The following is a 21,504-nucleotide window of genomic DNA, read 5'->3' on the forward strand; positions in this document are numbered from 1 at the left end:
ACAATGAATTGGAACCCAATTCTCAATTCATTCTTCAAGGGCTCAAATCCAATCCACCAACACAAAATCAAAATCTATATTAACATTATATAGATCAGATTGAAATCTCAGACTCCTGCTACAATTGCCCAGAAAATATATAAAATTTCCAAGAACTTAATACCACAGAAAATCGATCGCAAAAAGGAGAGAAAATGAAACCTTTGCGTATAAGAGGGTGCTCAGAATGAGTATGAATGGATGAGAAGGTTTGTCCTCATGTTAAAATCAGATTAACGAGATTATATTTCTCATCATCATCGCACCTTTACAGTAGAAACATTGAAATATAAGATCGATAAATGAAAACAATCAGACGCTACAAGCACAAAACAAAGAGATATATACGGTAAGAAAAAAAAACACAGAGATTAGGGAGATGGACATGGAGCTGAAACTGGGTGTTGCATAACTAGCTTTGTTGGCGGAGAAGAATGAGCAGATGAGGCACAGGTTTAGGGTTTAGATTGCTTACTAGTATTTATAGCCAAAAGATGGCCGTTGGGCCTAGCCCATCAATTGCATCCGTTGGTTTCATGTATTCTAAATACTAATTAGACCAAGAACAAACTTGTATGAAAAATGACAATTTCATACTAATTTAACCCTTTAATTTTCCATTTCAATGAGACAGTTCATTAACAATTTCAACACAAGGTAAACTAATATTTGTCCAATTAGTACAAAAATTATAATTTTAAGATTATTTTACTCTCATCTATCTAAACACTCATTTATAGAGAAAGTTGAAGAACGATGACACTTTATCAGTCACCGTCGTAGGATTCCGGTTACCGTCGCCGGAAAAATTACTGACACATAATAACCCTCAAATAAAAAATTACTGACATCAAATAACAAATTAATACCTAGTAACCTCTAATAACAAATTACTAATACCCAGTAACCCCCAATAACAGCTAATAACAAATTACTCACACCTAATAATCCTTAATAACAAAAAACTGACACTCAGTAAACATGTTACTAACCCCTAGTAAAATGATTACTACCCCTCAATAAGCAACATGGACAAACCATAAAGTGATAATTTGGACAAAAGATTCAATTACATGAAATAAGTAACATGAACAAAACCAGAGGCAAAGAAACGAATTCAACTCAAATAAATCATTAAGATTCTACACATATGCTAAAGATACAATAATGATTATGTTGATCTGGGTGCATATTAACATGCCTCCTAGAAATTACACTTGTACGATGTCATAGAGTTACACTTACATCCAGGCACCCAACCAAATATACCACCTCTCCTCTCCGATTCTCTCCCACCTACACTGATTCACCAATAAAAAAACAATTTGAAACCAACCGCTGCATCATATCACCCCAGCTCCACTCCAGCCTCACCTCTTTAGAACCTCACCTCACCAAAGGAGAGAGAAACAGAGTGAGTGTGTCGTCGACATCGAGGCTATCGACGACGTCAATGCTTCACAGGCTGCTTGGTGGCGTCAAGGAGAGAGAAAATGTGGTCCAGCCGTACTCTGGCATCCTCACTTGTATCCTCACCAATTAAACCTAACCATTTCCACACAGCCAAAATCAAATTTCAATCTCCAATACTATCAAATCCAATTCCTTCCAAGAAGTCAGCGACTTCAACTTCCAGCGGTAGGTGGTGATCTCAGATCTGGCTTGGTTGATGCGCCAGCGATCCGAGAGAGAGAGAGAGATGACGGATCTGTGAAATCGTGTGAGGTAATTGAATAAAAACAAGTGTAGTAATGTATTTTCCAAGGTAAACATTGAAACGACCATACGATTTTGAATTGGGCATATTTCTAGGATCTTTGTGCATTTGGTCACTCCCCCATACTTGTAACTCCTTAAACGTTACCCTTAAAAAACAATTATGTCAAATACATTTCAAATTAAATTAATTAGTTCTTAATCTCTCATTTCTCAACAGTTTAGTCTATTTCATAACAAAATGGTCTATTAAATTAATAAAATGACTCAAAAGGCCCTAGTTAAAATTAATTTTGTTCTCCCTTTTTTTTTGTTCTTTCTTATGTTTTTCTCGTTCCGGGAGTCATAATAGACGAACATGCCTCTACAAGTATCCAACTAGATCCACCACGCATTCACCACTCTAAATGAAACTTTCTTGATATCGTTTAATTGTCCTGAAAAATCCGTACATCCACTACATTAAAGAAGAACGGGAAAACAAGAGGGATTGGGAGAGCGAGAGGTGAGAGAATGTAAAATAAAACCTAGGAAGGAAGACAAAGAGGTAGCTATGTATTTCATAAGACTCATCGCTCATTTGTGAGTGTGTTTGAGAGAAATGGAAAGAGAGAAAAAAGAAAAGAAAAGAAAAGAGAAAAGAAAACTTGATTTTTAAATGAAGGTGTTTTAGTCATTTTAATGTATTTAAATTTATCACTTCAGTGAAATGAACCTAATTGTTCAGAATTGAGAGATTATGGACTAACTAGTTTAATTTGAAAGATGGGAGACAAAATTAGTTTTAGGGATAAAGTTTAAGGAGTAACAAGTAGTTTGTCTTAAGACCAAATTAAAGAGGTAATTTTTTTGTTAATAGTGGAAGAATTTAGATTAATATTGACGGTTCTTTTTGTGCTCGTGAGGAGAATGGCGGTACAAGGGCAGTTGTGCAAAATGAATGTCCCCGGGGTTAACGTGCTATGTCCTCCCGGTCACATTTTATGATTTTCATTTTCATACTTCTTATTGTAACACGGGGTCAAGATGCTATGTTTCCCGGTCACATTTTATAATATTAATACAATAATTGGAACCTAGGTCAAGTTCTAAAATTTCAAAAAATTAAAAATAAAAGAGAAAATGTGGGGTGTGTTGTAGGAGAATCACCCTCTGTAATCTTCCGGTGTATTTTGTCCTAATTAGTATATGTTAATCTAGATTAAGAAAGATATATAATCCTTGAATCTACAAGATACTCATATTAATGTCTATACAAAGGCTCTCTTATCAATGAATAAAGATGATGATTCTCCATATTTTGATGCGTATTACATTCTTTTGTAACACGTTATCAACATGTAATTCTTACCCTGAGTTTCTAGCTCTTGAACCCTAATTTCTGAAAAAAAAAATTACTTATATCATGAAAAATTGAACAGAAGAAGATGAAAAACCCTAAGAAATTCTATTGCAGAAAAAAAATCGCAAAAAGACAAAAAAAAACTAAAAAAACTGTTTGTCATCTAGGCACCTATAAATCTTTTTTAGGCACCCCCGATCTGCCATGATCAGGTTTTCTACTCTGGTGCTAGCAGTGTCGTCTTCTACTGGATGTCATCGCCTCTGTTGCAAAGCTGTGGCCTCCACCTTGTAGCATGGAGCTCCAACGTCTCCCATGCCCAATGTCGACGCTCAAGAGCTCGTCGCAACAGGACCTCGTCGACACAGCTCTCCGCCGCTTGACGATGGTGACTCCACGCCTGGAAAGATCGACGCAACTCAAGGATGACTCCATGGAGGTCTCCTCCTTCGACGATCTGGTGTTGTTGCATCTGCTCCCAACCCGGATTCTCGGGCCTTACTTGTTTTGCAACCCGACCCAATTAGTCTTCTCCGACCGACCATGACAAATGAGAGATTTTTACCTCTCGGGTAATTTTGTAAAAAAGGCATGGTAACTTTACCTCCAGGTCAAATGTGTATTTACTACAATAATTGTATATTTCTTTTACTATTTTTATCTATATGGCTTATGATAGTACCCATATGTTTTTCATTTTGATGAAATTAATTACATGACGATACAACATGTAAGGGTGAGAGTCATTTCGCCGCATATTCGTAGAAATGTGGGAATCAAGCATGATTGTGGAAGTGTGGAACTAAGCAAGAGCAACTATTATGCTATTTATTTGTCAAACAACTAAGTATGTTTAAATTAACGTTACTGTTTTCATGTAATTTAAATTCCTCTGAATTTTTTATTTTGATAGACTGTTGGTTAGAACGTCTATAAAATATCATGAAAAACATCATCGTTAGTATAGAATAAGCAGGGATCGTTCAGTCCAGGGAATCAAAATGGCCTTAACACTTATCATGTTATTGGGGGATTTGATTTGGATTCTAAAACTACAACTTAAAGTAAATCCTAAATTACTTATATACAATTGATCAACTATTCATCACATAACCAAAACACGAATTCTACTCAAGAAACATGTATGACACGTATAGAATAACATATAGGCAGCAAGTATTTCGATTCTTTATAAGTCCATTTCAATTCCAATTCTAATTAGAGTCCGAAGCGGTTCATCTAATCGTTAAGACTTCCTAGTTATTTAGAATCAACGAAGCGTTCAATCCTAAACATATGCTACAAAGAGTTCAACATAACGAAGCGTACTAGTTAAACAACAAAGTAGCACATAAGCACAATAAGTCGAATTAGAAACATGTAAGCAAGCATGGCGTCACTCATCTTGATTAAACATGCAAATTCCTAGAACTATCACAACCCTAAACAAGTATCAATAATTGAAACACGAAGCGCATATTCAATCAAAGAACACTTTGGTGAATTAAATCGCAACCCTAGGAGAACCATGGCCTTGGCTTCCTCAAACATTGATTTAGATGTACAAATTCAAGAAATAAATTAAAATAAAACCTAAATAGAAATCGAAAACCTACTGCTCATAGATGCTACACACGGCATACACACATATTTCATGAGTTCATGCAATCAAAACATAAAACCAAAGAAGTCTGAATTTATGTTCTTCATATATGAAACCGAAAATAACATCCAATGATTCATACAATGAATTTGAAATTTACAGAAAATAAAAAGAAAGATTACAAGCCATCGATGAATTACACATTTGAAACCTTCTAGGATGAAGCAAGGATGAATTCGAATTGGTGAAGGAGGAAGATGAGCACGGCTTGGTGATGATGGATGAAGGTTTTTGGCTTGAATTTTCTGGATGTATTTAGGCAGCAATTCGGCTTTGTTTGTGAGAGAATGGTGATGCCAAATATCAAGGGAGGCCATGCCTTTTATAGAGGAAGGAAGAAAGGAGGGGCTGCTAGGGTTTTGAATGGGCTGATCCATGTATGCACGGCTATGATCTTTTCTCTTTAATTGGATCGAACGGCTGCCCTTCTTTTTCTTGTAGAACAAGCTCTTATCTCCTTATTTCTCTAGGGTTACACGGCATGGGCTGGGCTCTCCTTATTGGCTGAATAGATGCACACGGCATTGGACTCTTTTTTTTCTTCTTGGATATGGGCTGAAGACGTGAGTAGCTTCACCTTCAAGCTCCTTGCCGTCCTCTATTCTTTTCCTCATTGGATATGGACTTTAGCCGTGCTATCTCTCTTTTCCCATGAATTATCTCTTTAATCTGAAAATAAAAACCAAAATTAATGAAAATAAGATAATTCATTCAAAAATAATGTCTTAATCTAGACAATAGTTGTCTTAAAAAGACACATGTAATAGATGAACTCAACTAGATTAGGAAAGTTTCTAATTTGCAAAAAGGAAACTTACTAGAATAAGTAAGTTACTAGAACAAGAAAGTTCATTTAGGAAAGTTTCATAATAAGAGTTTGAGTTCAAGTAGGACTTTCCAACATGGGACGTTTCCTAGTCTAATAAGGATTCCTAATGCAAAAAGGACTCTCAAGATATCACCAATGCAACTAAAACGTAGAAAGACGAAGACTCCTAATTCAACTAGGTTTCCTAGTCTTATAAGGATTCCTACTCAAACTAGGACTCTAGACCAATTCTTCGTTTTTAACTCGTTTAAGCACAAAGACACATCCATAACCGTCCTAGACTCCTATTGTGACTCAATGACTCGATATTACAACAATAATTGTTAAGCAAAGTACAAATGGAGGTAAAAACATACTAAGAACGTAGCACAAAGTACTCATATCATCTTTCATCGGGGACTTTCAACCTCTCTTTCCATTTCAACCCGATTCTTTCACTTCTCAGGTGGTATACATGGATATGATTCCCCTGGTACCTAGTTTTAGGAGCGGTTAGGAGTGCCGATGTTACCATCCGTAGCCGTTGTGTGTAGCTACAGTTTGAAAAAAAATTGAACAAACATCGTTAGCAACGAAAATTGTCGCTTATACCATTGGTTTGTAACTGAAATTATCATTTATATCATTGTGATAGAATTTGTCACGATTTATTGAATTGAGTTACTATACTTTAGGACTTGACCTACAATTCAGTACTTAGAAGTTGTATCAGATATTGATATTAATGAATCTTCCCTCTTGTTAACCGCAACATGCGCCTGAAATTTGACATATTCATGTTGGATGTGTTTATGCACCTAGTCCAAATTAATTTCTTTTGGTGCAACATCGTTTCATTGAAAGACATAAACATTATGGTCAATATATACAAGAGCGAGATATGAGAAGTTCTTGAAATATGACACTCATTATATGGAAGAATACGAGAATTTATTCTCACAACTAAAGATTTTTAAAGCTATTATACAGTGCGGTTGTAAGATGAAAAGAATGAAGCATAAAGCTTCGATTAATAGTCTGAATGACTACAAATCCATTTATTTCCCAAAATTTTGTGAATGTATTCACCGTTGATAGTCACATATTTATGTGACTTTTATTGTATTAATTATTCCTTTTACTTAGCTATTTTGTTATGTTTTTATATTTTTAATTAACTTTATTTGTTTTTAGGTATTTTGAAGTGAAATAAAGAAGAAGAGAGAAGAAAGAGAGGGAAATCCAATTCCTAACTCGAATATCTTGACAAGAAGAGAAAAATGTGAAATTCCGGTAATTTTCCGAGCACCACCACTTTTGGTGGTGCCATGCATTTTTGGGCTAATTTTATGGAGGAGCAAGGAAGGAGCAATACATTGTTCTATCACAACTAGATCCTATCTTTTTAGTTGAGATTTAACTACACCATTTTTCTCTATTCTCACAAAATCATGGCTCTCCATTGTCTAAAAATCTACACCTATATTATACAAAAATCTGATTTTATTGTGGGTGTAACCATCACCTCTAGGTCAATCACTTCTTTCTTTATCACCAACTTCATCCATGATCATTCACTTCTTTCATGATCACCCACTTTCTTCCACTTCATTCCATCATCACCAACTTCCTTTCATGATCACTCACTTCATTCTTTATCACCCACTTCCTCCATGATCATTCACTCATTTCATGATCACTCACTTCCTCTATCACTCACTTCCTCCATGATTATTTACTTCTTTCATGATCACTCACTTCCTTTCACTTCATTCCGTGATCACTCACCTCACTCACTACATCATTATCTCTCACTTTTCTCTACTTTTCCACCACCATTCTCCTCTATAAAAACCTCTATTACCACCATCTCTAAACATACCATTTTTCCACAACCAACCAAGAGAAATAGAGAGAGAGGGGATGAAAAAATAGAGAGAAGAAGAGAAGAGAAATGGGAGAAGATGAACATGGAGAACCAAAGCGAAGTCACATTCAATCTCCTCAAGCTACAACTCACATCTCCTTAAGATGCTAAAATATCATCAAGCCTCCACAAGAAAAAGGAAATTCGGTCTTTTTTCCTTTAATTCATCTCTCATGTATTCTTTGATGCTTTTATTTAAGATTATGTGTAACTAAATTCCTTAATAGTTAGGGGCTAATCAAAGCTCTAGATATGTCCTCGATTTCAAACTCCAATTGATTTATATATAATTTTAGATGAGAATTTCTTCACTGATTGTTCATTGATAATTCTATTGCATGTCTTATTGGGTTGATACTTTGATGTATGTTTTAGGGTTTTATTATCTTGAATATGTATATGACCGACATATCGTTGCATATTCTGTGAGAGATAACAAGTTCTTTACAAGTATTTGTGTGAAGTGATTCCTTCATAATCTAAGGCTGCCGACATTGGCCTTAGATTTTTTGTTGTTACTCAAACGTTCTTAAAAATTCATGATTTTAATTATTTTGGTCTAGATACCGACATTTCATAGATTAATTAACTGAGAATATAGTTTAGTCGATACCGACATTTCGCTTAACATGACAAGTAAGATAACGTAATACAGTTAATGACCTAATGACATTGGCTTAACTATGAGTGTATTCATCTATAATTATTGACATTGTTTTGGGGGTGATTAAAGCATATCTAGTGGTGGAGAGAAGTTCATAGCTATTATTTTTCTCATATCCACATCCATATTTACTTTTTAACATTCTGTTTTTAACAATACTTATGTCTTATTTATTTTTGTTCACCAATCAAACCAATTCCGAATACTCTCAAACTTTGTGTGGTAGTCCACCACTGTGTCTAGTAAGTGTTTATTTAATTTCATAATTTTTGGTTGAGTTTAGATTATCTAATTAATTAGATTTCCGCTCCTAGGTCGAGTCTGCCAGATTTCTGGTTTATGCGTATGTTTGTGTTTTTAAGTCTTAGTTTCACCAATCCTCTGCGGATAATGACCCATATTTGTCATTTACTAAATTGATATAATTGATTCGATAATAGGGTATTTTTGTAGGTGCTTTTGCGCCTATCAAACGCACAAGTGTAACTATAGTTACTTAGTGTTTACACTTTGAATTGATTTCATGGTTAAGATCTCAATACAATTGTTTGCATTACTCTGAAATTCTCTAAAATTGTTCAAGTAAACGAACATATGAGAATGTTTTGATGCATATATGGTTTAATTACCAAATGCTATATGTTAATGCAATGTAACACATTACATAGTATATGACGCTACCTACATAAGACCACATTTTTAATTGTGGCATTAGTAAGACTTACATGATCTTTGTGCAGTGTAATGCACACTTATATGATTTTTGATGTTGTTATTATACATATGTTTTTGGTTCTACACAATCTTTGGCAGATTAGGCCATTATCTATTTTATTTTGATCAACACTTTGTAAACTTGCATTGCACAATGCCGAATGACTCTGAACCATGAGCATTTGCTCTCGGCTTTATTTTGAACCGAAAATGCTTTTTATAGCAAATTTATGCCTTGTTGGCATGTTGAAGCCTTGATTAATGTCTGATTATGACATTTTCCACTTTTTTTAGTGATGATTAGTAGTGTTACACGACATGTAATGCATCACTCTCTGTCCCACCAATTTTTAAATATGGTGATGTTTTCACAAAGTTTGAATTAAACAAATGCTCAAAAGATTAAGGGGAGTGGTAAATCTATAACATATTTTATGAGATGGCCTTGGCTTCGGCCGAGATGCTTCGTCTGCGACCCAGTTTTAATCCAAATTGCATCAAAAAGTAGCCGAGCACTAGACTCGGTCCCTTAGCCCCCCTCGACATCCCCCTGTAGCCCCCCCCCCACACACACACACAGCCCCTACAGACCCCCTGCAAGCCCCTGCATAGCCTCAACAGTCCCCATGCATGGCATTTTTTCACGACTTTCAAGCCTTTTCGGTTTTAATTTTTTGACACCAACAACCTTTTTTGGGTATGCCTAGGAAACACCGACCCTTGTGTTTGGATCTATAGTGTATATGCATGATACTAGCATGTCAAAATCATTCGTGAATGATGTTTGAGGGTCCAAATGTCACATCGTGAAAGGAAAAATGATGGTATTAGAGTTAAAAATTTTGGATTAACAAGCGAACAAACAAACAGAGTCTGTTTGAACACTCACTAGCTTGGAAACTTGTACAAATTTTTTGCTAAACAAAAAACTAAGTTTTACAAATGTAACTTGAAAATAGGAACTCAAATTATGACTTTGGAAACACACGTGAAATAATTATGCAAGCTTTATAATAATTTGAAATAACGGAAGGTGATCAAAGAGTCACCGGCCCAAAACAAATACAACTATGGCAACCCAAAATATACAAAAAAATGTGACATGATTTATGATACATCCTCGGAACTTATATCTCAATAAGAATAAGATACAAGAGAGAGCTAATAAAATAAAAATGACTTCAAACGGCCTAAAGTATGTGTACTCCTAACCTTCACATTTCATAAACTCTTGTTGGTTTCTAACCTGCACAGAAACTATAGTAGGGGTGAGCTTTGTCCTCGCTCACCCAGTAAGGGCCAGCCCACCTATGTGGTTTCAAAGTGAGGTAGGCTAAGTTTTATGAAAACGTAAATAGTTTTAGATGTGAGCTCGAGCTATAAACCTTTTTATTACAAAATGGATAAATTATCTTTTAGGGAAATCAATATAAACATGTATGATGGCCAACAATAATATCCAGTCAGTAGTGATCGATCCTAACGACTTGTAGCAGAACTATCAAGTCGAGGCCAACTGTCTTTGTTGCAATAACAAAGGAGTGAGAGTGTCAATTTAACGGAATGCCCTAAATAATACTGTAAGGTATGGATCCAATAATAAACAGGGCATTGCCCCTCTGGAGGTTTACGGTTATCGACATTGAGGGGTTACCAGAATACCGGGCCCCATTAACTCTCAGGTCTACTCACTCACGAAGTATCTGTCTATCCTCGGGTTTTAGCATTTTTAAAAAAATAATGCATTTCATTTACCAATTAAATAAATCAACCGAGGCATCGACAATGAATTTAAGGGCACAAAATACACAAAGGGGGTTAGCTCACCCTACTTGGATTGAAGTGTAGAATCCATGTTGCTCATCCAATCCCAAAGTAATGTTGTTATTGTTGCTCCAGCTTTGTACGATCTCATTGTATCAACTCTGAATCCATTTATCAAAGAGTCAATACTAATTTCCGAGCATTGTAAATTGACTCGATTCAGTATTCCTAGTTTGACCAGGAAGTCAAAGGTTGATTTTATGTTGACCAAGTATTCCTGGGTTGACCAATTATCGACTAAATTTCGGAAAACCAGAAAATAGTCTAACTTCAAATGTCGAGCGATAAAAAACATACTTTAATGATATTAAAGCTACTTAAAATCAAATAGATGACTTTATTATTTACCGACACATTTCTAAGTTATTCGGTTCTCGATTTCCAAACCAAGCAGAAATCAGAACTAACATTATTCGTAACAAAGCGTTATGTTAATCGTCGTCATTTTAAGTAAATCAGGTTTTCACTGTGTTACTATAGGTTAAAGTAAAACCGTAAAAATCACTTGGTAAATAATAAATAGGTAACTTAGGATAAAACTGTAAATAGTAAAAGTCCAACGCTCAAACAGTAACTTCTTGTCAAGGGTAATTTAGTAATTTCACATGACGGTAAAACCGTGAAAATGTAACTGTAAAAAGGTAAAAACCAGGGGAATTCACCCCATGCCTCTCCGATCATTTTTCCGGCAACAAAATCCTATTTCTAACACTCCCAATTCGACATACAACATCATCACAGCCTCCACAACAATTCCAACAACAGCCAAAGGCACAAAAACACAAGAATTAGAGGGTTAGGAGCATAATTGCTACCTCCTCAAGTCACTATCCTCAATCCGAGCTGTTGCAGTCCTCCACTTCCCAAAACCTTGTTGCTCAAAGGTCTAGCAACTCATCGAGAGCTTGAGGCATCCTCTTATGGCTAGAGAGATGTTCGTCAGAGTTGATTTCTCGACAAAGACATGACAAAATAAGGAAGAGAATTTGAACTCAGGCTCTAATCAATGGTGTTTGAAAGAAAATTGAATTGAAACTGAAAGAAAAGAACTGGGCTCACCGATATGAGTTTGGGAGAACTAGCTTGGACTGAGAAGCTCGCCGGAGGTCCAAATCGATGCTAGGAGGATGACGGTATCATGGTGGTGTTAAACCCAGAAATCCGAAAGAAGAGAAAATCGAATTAGGTTAAGGTTAAGTGAAACAACTGAAATGAATTGAAGGAAATGCGATTAGGTTTACCCATTTGGGGCTGAGAATCTAATCGGAACTTGAGAATTCGCCGGAGGTACTTCAATTACTCGAACTATCTCGAATTCAGTCAGAGGGAAAACTAGCTCAAATCCCACATGCAATTAGTGGGTCTTGTCGAGAAAGAGAAAGGGAAGAATTTGGTGGTGGTGCGCCAGTCCAGTTTGGCCAGACAACGGCGACGTGAGGAGAACCAGGAGGTGGTCGGTCTTGGTGAAGACTGAAGAAAGAGAAGAAAAGAAGAGGATTTCACGAAATGAAGAAAAGAAGAAGAAAGAGACAGAGAAGAAGGGAGGAGAAAATGGGCTCGGGTCAAGGTTCTAGAGAGAATGGGTTTCGGCTTCTCCCAAGCCTAAAACTAAAAACCTAAAACTAATTTTCAGAAAATAATTTTTAAAACAAGTAAACTTTTAGAAATTCATAAAAATAAAACCGAGTATCAGAAAAATATTTCCAAAGACATTTCCGAGCTCGTGGCAACATGTAGTTTAATATCAACGTACTAAACTAAGTTTTCGACATTTATTTTAAATGTCGATTAATTAGTTCTAATGTGTCGGTAATCGAGATTAGAAATCTTGGATATTACACCAAAAGCTTTAAGTAACGTTAGGCGGCCATTCGAGACTACTTAGTGCACTTGCCGAGCTTTTATATTGTGATGTTTATATGTCTTAACATAAGACTACTTGTCTTTATATTCTTGTTTATGAATATGTTCAAGAGACTTTGAGTACCTAGCTAGAAAAACTTAAAGCTATTAATGGATTTAGATTTTAATACATTGTGACTACGATGACTAGATCATCACAAAATAATCAAAGAGTGATTTAAAGCTCAAGTTTAAATGTCTTATGGCGTTATGATTCACGTTACATGCTTTTACGCATCAAGAGAACAATTAAACCTATGAATTGGTTTTACCATAGTAGTTGTCTACGTTGATGAATTCACAACGATACCATGAAATTGGTGAAACGATAAGCTACTTGAAGGCAATACTTGTGCCAACTTGTATCACCTAGAAACTTATTGTGATAATTGAATTTCTTATGTATCGCTTCTAATGACGGAGCACATATCAAGAGTCGATATAGTGTGAATTGTATTTTTTCACGTTATTATGATTCGGTTTAATGAATCAGTGACTTTCATAGGCTATTATTTTGAGTAAAGATTTTATACAGATCAATATAATTCCTGCAACATAATGGAAATGTAATCTATGTGCCTATTATTCTTCATTGACTATGCTCAATATCCAAGCCCAACCTATTCTTTAGCAAAGTTTAGGAATATCAATCTCCTACGCTAAAAATATTGAGATATAAGATGGAAGCCTAGATTGACTTATCATGATTTATTTTGAGGATAAAATATATTTTGGTGATACATATATCATGGTTAAATTCAAACCATAACACATAGATGTTATGAAGCACCCAAACAAGACAAAAAGTTGGAAATGCCTAAAATTTCAGGATTTCCAGATTGCGGACCTGTCATTGTGAGAACTGGTTCACCTACTTTTAGGTGAGGACTGGTTCACCTACTTTTAGGTGAGCTATTAGGGTGCTACTTATCACCACTGATTTCTAACATCTAAGGCTACATATTCATAAAATTTGAGCGCATTTGGAAACCTGGAACATGGTGAACCGCTCGACAAAAAAAGTGGTCACTGACCTCCGACGAGTATTCTGGCCGGTTCTGTGCTTTTCCGATAGGTTCTGGCAGTGAGGCCGGTGGAATTGGATTCCTAACACTCATGTTTACTTGATCCTAAAAGTTGGTAGCATTTGGGGTTCGGAAAGTCAGTGAACCATTCAAGAAAGTGTAAAATAAAGGTTCGGTATTGGTTGTTAATGCCCACATGGGTCAACCGTGATATATTTTTGTCGGTTCCTTGGTTCCCACGATAAGCCAATATTTTCAAACCATAAGCTACGGCTTGTAGCGTGTATTATTTTACGGTATCCATCTATACCACCATAATTGATATTATGGTTGTAACGGTTCGCACGTTAGTGTTTAAAGTCTAACGTATACATGATTATATTTAACGCTTTATCGTCCACATATTTTATGTGTCAATTGCACTTCTATAAACGCATAATGATGGGTTATTTGATGTTGAATGTTGTCTTTGTCTAAGAAATAAGCTTCCACCTATGTCTACTTATATAACAACCTTAACAGGCGATCCCGTTTGTCACTTTTGATGAGCTAGTCTCCCTGTCGTTAGGGGGAGAGAAGAACAAGTTTGTTCAAGATAAACGACTTGGTTTTGTCGTGGTTTATCCCACTGTGCCTCATCATGTTCCTACTAAGTCCCATAAATTGAAGTGACGAGATCGAATATACATGCTACAACTATACATGGGGGATTGATGTCCGAAAAATGGACATGTTGTCACTTTTTGTTGGTGACGTGGTGACTCTATAAATATGGTAGATGGTGTCACTAGGCCATGGTTCTCACAAAATTGTAAAGAGACCACTTGGTTCGATAATACTCATTCGTCTGTTTTTTAGATGATGGTTATCATTTGGGGATGCTTCAATCTCAATACCAATTGAAATGAGAGATCCCGAAGAATGACGATGTTGAATGAGTTTGATGTCGAACCATATATACGCTATTGAAGCAAAATTCCAACATAGTAGATTGATCTATATGGAAAGTGTTATTCGGCCGGATTAGATGAAGATGTCAGATCAGTAAGTGATTGAGTCGCCTCTGTCACTGCTTGGAAAGTTGTAGGATCCAGTTTAAACAAAGAGATAGGTACTTGGTCAGGTAATGTCAATGCTGTTAATGTAAAGCCTACGGTTATACCTTTGTTAACTGTAGTGAGAAAGAGTTTAGACTCATCTTATGGCGCAAGATCTCTCACAACACGCCCTGGAATCAAATATGAGATGACTTGCTCTCGTAATGGATGTCGTTGCACTCCACTACATTGTTAGTAGGTGGTATTCAAAAAAAACTGAACTTGCAGTTTGTGGTCACAAATTATCTTTACTGAGACTAAGATAAGAAATGTAGATAAAGATCATGAATTGATTGGTTTTCACCCAATTCAAGTGCATCCAGACCACAGAGTGCGTTAACTTAATTAGGGTAGGGATAGTAAGATAAAATGTGATGGACTCTTTATGAACTAGAGATATCACTAATACAAACTTAAGAATGAAAGGATCTTGGGATTAATTACTAGGTCTCGAAAGTGAAGACCGGTATTGATTATGTTATTCATTGGTTGGTTAAAGGTAACAAGGACGTTAAACTAATGCCGACAAGTATTTCATGAATCAGTCGAAGGCAAGATAAAACATGTTTCATTCGTATGATGATAAGTCTTAGGAGATGAAACCCTCCATATTTAAGTACGATATGCATTGCATGCGCCATACATATGTTGTAATATACTTGACTCGACATCTCATTCAGTTTAAACTCATAAAAGTTAAGATGAATGCTGAGTGCGCCCACACATATGTCAATACTTGATCACATCACATTTATGACATCAAATTCTATATCACAACACAAAAGACACTTTAATGAAGCGATGTAAGAATCTACCCAGATTCATAGGTCAACTTCCACGAGACCTATAGGGAAGCTCACTTGTTGAAAAATAGTGAATTTGGTACCATTGGAAAACTATATGTGTCTACTTTCCAGGAACACAAACTATTTGACCATATCTATTATATTGAGTGAGTTATGGCTATTTTAGTAAAATAGGACGGATCTGTCTGGAGACTACAACTGAGTCAACTTCGACGGAGTTTTGTGATCATCTCTGAACGAACTAGGTTGTGAACCATATATCAATGGAAAGCCACGGGTGTCTATTTCAAGAAATTTTAATAGTTCATTTATACATATAGTATTGAAGATGTTATGACTGTTTAAGTGCATGAAGGTCATACCACGCGTGAATCTGATTTTTATTGGAAACTCTTGTTTTGAGTTGTTATGAAATTCTCTTTATTTTGATCCATATATGGATAGGTGTACATGTTTAATTCAAGAATATTTGGTGAGATTTGATATTCAAATCATTGACCCCTTGCTACTTTTGAAGAATGTGAAGAGCGCTCGTATACGCTATCTATCTAAACTTCGAGATTGAGTTACCGATCAAGGAGAGTTGTTTTGCAGACTTCAGGGGGAGTCTATACCACATGTTATGTTCAACTGTAGTTGATGCGTTGTGCTCTTTTCTCCTTTGACCAAGATTTTAATTTTATCCAAGGGGTTTTTGTTTTACTTGACAAGGTTTTAGCGAGGCAACAGTTTATACTCCGTGACACATTAGGATTGCGATACAAGGGGGAGTTTTGTAGGAGCATACGTCAAAAAATCTAGCATCTTCTCTATGCTAGTGTTTCTCTCTAGTAGCGATGGAACCTGTAACTCGAATTGGCTGCAGCGATGTGGGGCGTGATACTTGTGCATACCTTTGTTGTCGTTTTCTCTCATTGAAAAATCTAGTCACAATTCCGGTGCTTGTGGCGGTGGTTTTTAGGATTTGGAGACTTAAGGAGAAGATCTTGATCCGTGAGGAGGAATATGGTATCTTCATTTTCCAATTTAAGGATATTGAGGAGAAGAATCGAATCCTTGGGGGAGGGCCATGGTATTTTGATAACTCTATGTTGTTACTCATTGACTACTACGACATTAGGCCACTTGAGGAGGTGTCCCTAGACCACATGGAAGTTTTGATTAGGGTGAAGGGTTTGCGAATGGGTATGCATACTGATCAGACCCTTGTGTACCTTGGAAAGCAATTGGGATCCTTTGTTCAATTCGATCCAAACGTGCTGCTTTGATAGGATATGATTCAATACATTCGTATTGTCTATGATATAAAGCGAAGGATTATGTCGAAGGTTTGGTATGACTTTTCGTCGGAGGTGGCGGTGTAGCTGACTCTTACGTATGAAAAATGCCATGGTTTGTGGCTTGAGTGTGGCCTTTTCGGCCATGGTGGTCGGGCTTGTGACAAGGGCCTCGTATCTTCGAACAAAGATGAAGGCGAGTCTTCTTCAATGGCCTGGACGACAAGGAAGCTGAAGTCTGATGAACATGTGGTGGAGGAGGATGACACTGCGGCGGTGTTAAATCAGGGTTTTGTACGAGTCAACGAATCAAGGTTAGGGGATTTCGTCTTTTTCGACGGGAATGTCTCAGGCTCTCAGCTAGGGGGTTTCCAATTTTGGGCTTGAACCGGCCAACAAGCCCAGTTTATCTTTGACTGGATCTAGAGTGGAAAAGTCTAGTTTAGAATAGTCATTAGACACTTTGACAGGATTTGAAATTCTTTCATGGGGCTTTTGAAGTTTGTTAGAGGGATTGTGACACCACCGAGCCTCAAGTGAGCCCATCTGACCTCACCACATATAGGGGAAGGTTTGATGAGTCCAGGAAAAAAGCTCGGTGACCTACAAGAAGCTAGGGAGGTCTCCTGGAAGCCAAAAAAAAAAAAAAACCTAAGACTGAAAAGAAGAAATATATGCCTTCTGATTTAAGCTATCAGTGTCTGGCAAAGATAACGAGCCCGAGCTCCAAGGGCAAGGAGAAAATTTAATTTTGTTGGGTTTTAATCCTCTTAATTCCGTTGACTAGTTGGGGAGGAGTTCTTTGTTTCGTTTTGTTTCTTTTTTTCTGTCTCGTTTTATTTTTTAGTTTTGGTTGTGTTGTTCCGTCTGTTGTGTTAGCCTCATTCATGTTTGATATGATGTCGACTTTTTAGTTTTTCCTTGCATCGGGCTGAAGTTTTTAGATAGGTGGTCTAGTGGCAGATCTAGAGTCCGTAAGTTAGGTGAGCGGAAAAACATTTTGCTGGTGACAATCTTCAGTGGAAGGTAAGTATATTCAAGATGACATGATTAAATGACTTTCTACTCTTTATTATAATTCATTTTACCAAGCTTAAACTTAATTAAAAGAGATGACACTAATTATGTGATATTATGAGAGCATTTCATTTTACCAAGTTTGGTTTGATTATAGGTTGCCTAGGGGGAGTTGGGTCCGCCGTCACTGAGATCCGCCAATAAAATGATTTAACTTATGTATCGCTATAGTGTCTACACCATAACACCTTATCTACCTGCAAATGTGATAGCGAGTAGATATGTAATAACCATCTTAATATACGCATGTGCTTTTAATGAATGAATTCATTCTAAAAAAACAAAGATTATCCTCAAAGTGGACCAATTGACAATTTAGTGCAAAGACCGGAGGCAACTCTGCATTTATTAGTGGAAAAAACACTCCTGGTTTCTTAACATAAACAAGTGACAAACCTTAGTCTCGTTGAGAGCCACTCTCAGAGTCTCAGTACTCACTGCGCCGTCTTTCAGCCATTACAGAGCCCAAGTCTCTCTGCTGGTTTCTCCCATCCCCTTCTTCGTAGGTGAGACGAGTTTTCTACTTAGAAAATTGCATATTAGAAGCTGATAAAGTTTTCAACTTTGACAAAGTGCGTTCTTTTGTTGGGCTCTAAACCCTTCACCAAGCGTGGGAATAATGATGAGTTTTCTGATAATAGTTGTCGGTTTCGCGGGGGGGGGGGGGGGGGGGGGGGTTACTTTTTGAAGAGACAAAGGTTATTGCTTTGCTGGTGATTTTGATTCATCAAATCTGCCCTGTTGATTCCTGTTTCGGTTGTTCAGAGAGGCTTATGATCCTTAAGACTCTTTATATTCTTTTCGTTATGATCAATGTAATTTGCATTTTAAATGTTTGGTTCTTTTTCTGCCATAAGGTTTGAAAATTTAGTAGAACAATGATCTCTGATGTTTGAATTGTGCATAATGACTTTGATTCCTTGATTACAACTTGGGCTCGTGTATTTTACAACCGAGTATATGTAGAATATGCAAGGATTAGTAGGTGCAGTTTTGGTGAATGTTCTTGCAGACTAATGATAGAATTTTCGTTCTTTTTATCAAATTATTTGGCCTTCATTAGTTACGAATACTACCACAAGACATTTATTTTCAGTTTTATGGTATATGCAGAGGCTTCAATTGATTGGATTCTACATAATGGCTGCTTCATCATCACTGTTTTCATGTTCTATCCAAGGAGCAATGCCGTTTCAGAAGACAGACTATAAACAGTTTCAGTGCAATTATTCAGACTTTGGCTTTAAGCAATTCACTCGCTTCAACTCAATGCATCTAAAACATCCAAGGTTGTTTCCCAATGAGAAATTCTCACAAAGTGGGACTTTGTGTCGTGCACTGAAAATTGAAAATTTACCTACCTTTCCGCTGGGGAAGAAGTTTCAACTTGAAGATGTAATTGAAGCTCAACAATTTGATAGAGATATCTTGAGTGCTATATTTGATGTTGCACGTGATATGGAGAAGATTGAAAAAAGATCACCAGGAAGCCAAATTCTTAAGGGATATCTCATGGCTACTCTCTTTTATGAACCCTCAACTAGAACTAGGCTGTCCTTTGAGTCTGCCATGAAACGATTAGGTGGAGAAGTTTTGACTACTGAAAATGCGAGGGAGTTTTCTTCAGCAGCTAAAGGAGAAACGCTTGAAGGTATGTTCTTTTTCCACTTACTATATATTTAGAAATGATTTTACTTTGATTAAAAAAAGTATTAAACTGTGACATGAGGCCTTGAATTTCAGATAGCATAAGAACTGTTGAGGGTTACTCGGATATAATTGTGATGCGTCACTTTGAGAGTGGTGCAGCCAAGAGAGCAGCAGCAACTGCTGGCATTCCTGTAATTAATGCAGGAGATGGTCCTGGACAACACCCAACTCAGGTACACAGAACATTGTCCTTATTGCAATTAAGTGAATTAAGTCAATTAACTGAGGCAAAGTCATATGGTTTGTGGCATGTAGAATCCCATTATCTGCGGTTGCATTTGACTGATGAACAACCAATGCAATGTTTAATGGTAGACAAAAAACTTCTTGTACAAAACTGAAGGGTATGACAATCTTTCATTTAGCCTATAGGAGAGAAAGTATTGGGAGGGGAAAATTGTGGGTATAGATAGGAAATGAGCTTATAATAAATAGATACTAGTTAGCACTGAGCCCAATACATATTTAGAGATGCAGGTGGCGTAATGATGGTCCTGTCTCATACTAAGGCATACTGCTAGCATCAGGTCTTGTTAGTTTCAATATCTTTTATCTCGTTCTTGTAATCCTGAACCCAGTGAGTTTAGAAGCTTTCCTCATCTCCACAGGCCCTATTGGATGTCTATACAATTGAAAGAGAAATAGGAAAGCTCGATGGCATAAAAGTCGCACTTGTTGGAGATCTTGCCAATGGCAGGACAGTACGTTCTCTCGCATACTTGCTTGCCAGATATGATGATGTTAAGATCTACTTTGTCTCTCCTGATGCAGTGAAAATGAAGGTAAATTTCCGTATCAGGGTGTCACTTAATATTTCTCCACTGTTTTTTTCTCATCACATTTTGAGGCAAGTCTTAGCAAGTCTTACATTTTCTATTGCTTGCAGAATGATATAAAAGACTATTTAACGTCAAGAAAAGTTGAGTGGGAAGAAAGTGCTGATTTGATGGAAGTTGCATCTAAGTGTGATATTCTTTATCAAACTCGTATTCAGCGAGAGCGGTTTGGAGAAAGAATCGACCTCTATGAAGCAGCTCGAGGGAAGTACATTGTAGACCGTCGTGTGTTAGAGGTGATGCAGAAGCATGCTGTGGTCATGCACCCACTGCCTAGACTTGATGAGGTAAGGGTTTTCTTCTTTTCTAGATGATTTTTCTTGCTTTAGCAGGTTCACGTATATTGATTTAGCTCATGATTAATTCATTTCATCTCTGAAATGTCATCAGATTACTGCGGATGTTGATGGGGATCCAAGAGCTGCCTATTTTAGACAGGCAAAGAATGGCCTATATATTAGGATGGCTCTATTGAAACTCCTACTTGTAGGCTGGTGAGGGATGCATCTATATTATCTGTTATTTTGGAACTTCTGGTTACAAAACCATAGGCTGGATGGAAGAATTCTTTTCCAATTTAGAAGTTTCAATTTGTTTTCCTTGGTTATTCTGGATAAGTTTTGACTAGAAAATTTCATTTCCTGTTTGTTCAGTCTTAGAAGCTGTCATGGGTGTATGCAATATTAAGGTCATTTGGGTGTGAAATTGTAGGTAAAGGTCTAATGGTTTTATAGGGCTGGAAAGAAATCAAAATGTAACAATCAGTTTGATTGAGGGGCTTAAAATGAGTGCTAAGCCAGCTTGAATAGGGAAAACTGTAGATGACAGATCCAAGCATACTTGAAGCTAATTAAAGCCAGTCTATAACTCAGCTTTATCTCCAAGGAAAAGGGTTTGGAATTGGAGGGTATGTATTCCTAGCTGCATTGAACTGTTTCTTCTTCTTCTTCTTCTTCTTCTTCTTAGCAATAACAGAACCTTACTTCTAGGCTGTGGTAAGGCATTCTTCTTCTTCTTCTTGCTGCTTCTAGGCCGTGGTAAGGCATTACATACTGTCAAGGTTTTGTGTTTTCTTAT

The 21,504-nt window shown here is 36.7% G+C and overlaps 1 protein-coding gene, 1 long non-coding RNA gene and 1 other non-coding gene across 5 annotated transcripts; 1 reads left to right on the top strand and 2 right to left on the bottom strand.

Moving 5' to 3' along the window:
- Positions 1–219: 219 nt before the first annotated feature.
- Positions 220–304, bottom strand: LOC126785532 (small nucleolar RNA U30). Its single transcript, XR_007671064.1, has one exon. It is a non-coding gene; the product is annotated as a small nucleolar RNA U30 (small nucleolar RNA).
- A 4,795-nt stretch (positions 305–5,099) lies between these two features.
- On the bottom strand, positions 5,100–12,180 carry LOC126782828 (uncharacterized). Of its 2 annotated transcripts, none has more exons than XR_007670815.1 (3): positions 11,513–12,180; positions 10,706–10,798; positions 5,100–5,429 (listed from the first exon to the last, which is right to left on the bottom strand). It is a non-coding gene; the product is annotated as an uncharacterized LOC126782828 (long non-coding RNA). The 2 variants fall into 2 exon arrangements; XR_007670814.1 differs by lacking the exon at positions 5,100–5,429 and adding an exon at positions 9,951–10,130 and having other exon boundaries at positions 10,701–10,798.
- Positions 12,181–18,245: 6,065 nt separating this feature from the next.
- LOC126782816 (aspartate carbamoyltransferase, chloroplastic-like) lies at positions 18,246–21,267 on the top strand. 2 transcript variants are annotated; one of them, XM_050508141.1, is made up of 7 exons: positions 18,246–18,387; positions 18,995–19,532; positions 19,625–19,764; positions 20,200–20,373; positions 20,478–20,714; positions 20,818–20,921; positions 21,139–21,267. In XM_050508141.1, exons 2-7 carry the CDS (start codon positions 19,022–19,024, stop codon positions 21,140–21,142), a joined length of 1,170 nt encoding a protein of 389 aa, XP_050364098.1. In that variant the 5' UTR covers positions 18,246–18,387; positions 18,995–19,021; the 3' UTR covers positions 21,143–21,267. The 2 variants fall into 2 exon arrangements, with proteins under 2 accessions (XP_050364098.1, XP_050364097.1); XM_050508140.1 differs by lacking the exon at positions 21,139–21,267 and having other exon boundaries at positions 20,818–21,073.
- Positions 21,268–21,504: the final 237 nt, after the last annotated feature.

This window comes from Argentina anserina, chromosome 2 (assembly GCF_933775445.1).
Source record: "Argentina anserina chromosome 2, drPotAnse1.1, whole genome shotgun sequence".
NCBI classification, from domain to species: domain Eukaryota; kingdom Viridiplantae; phylum Streptophyta; class Magnoliopsida; order Rosales; family Rosaceae; genus Argentina; species Argentina anserina.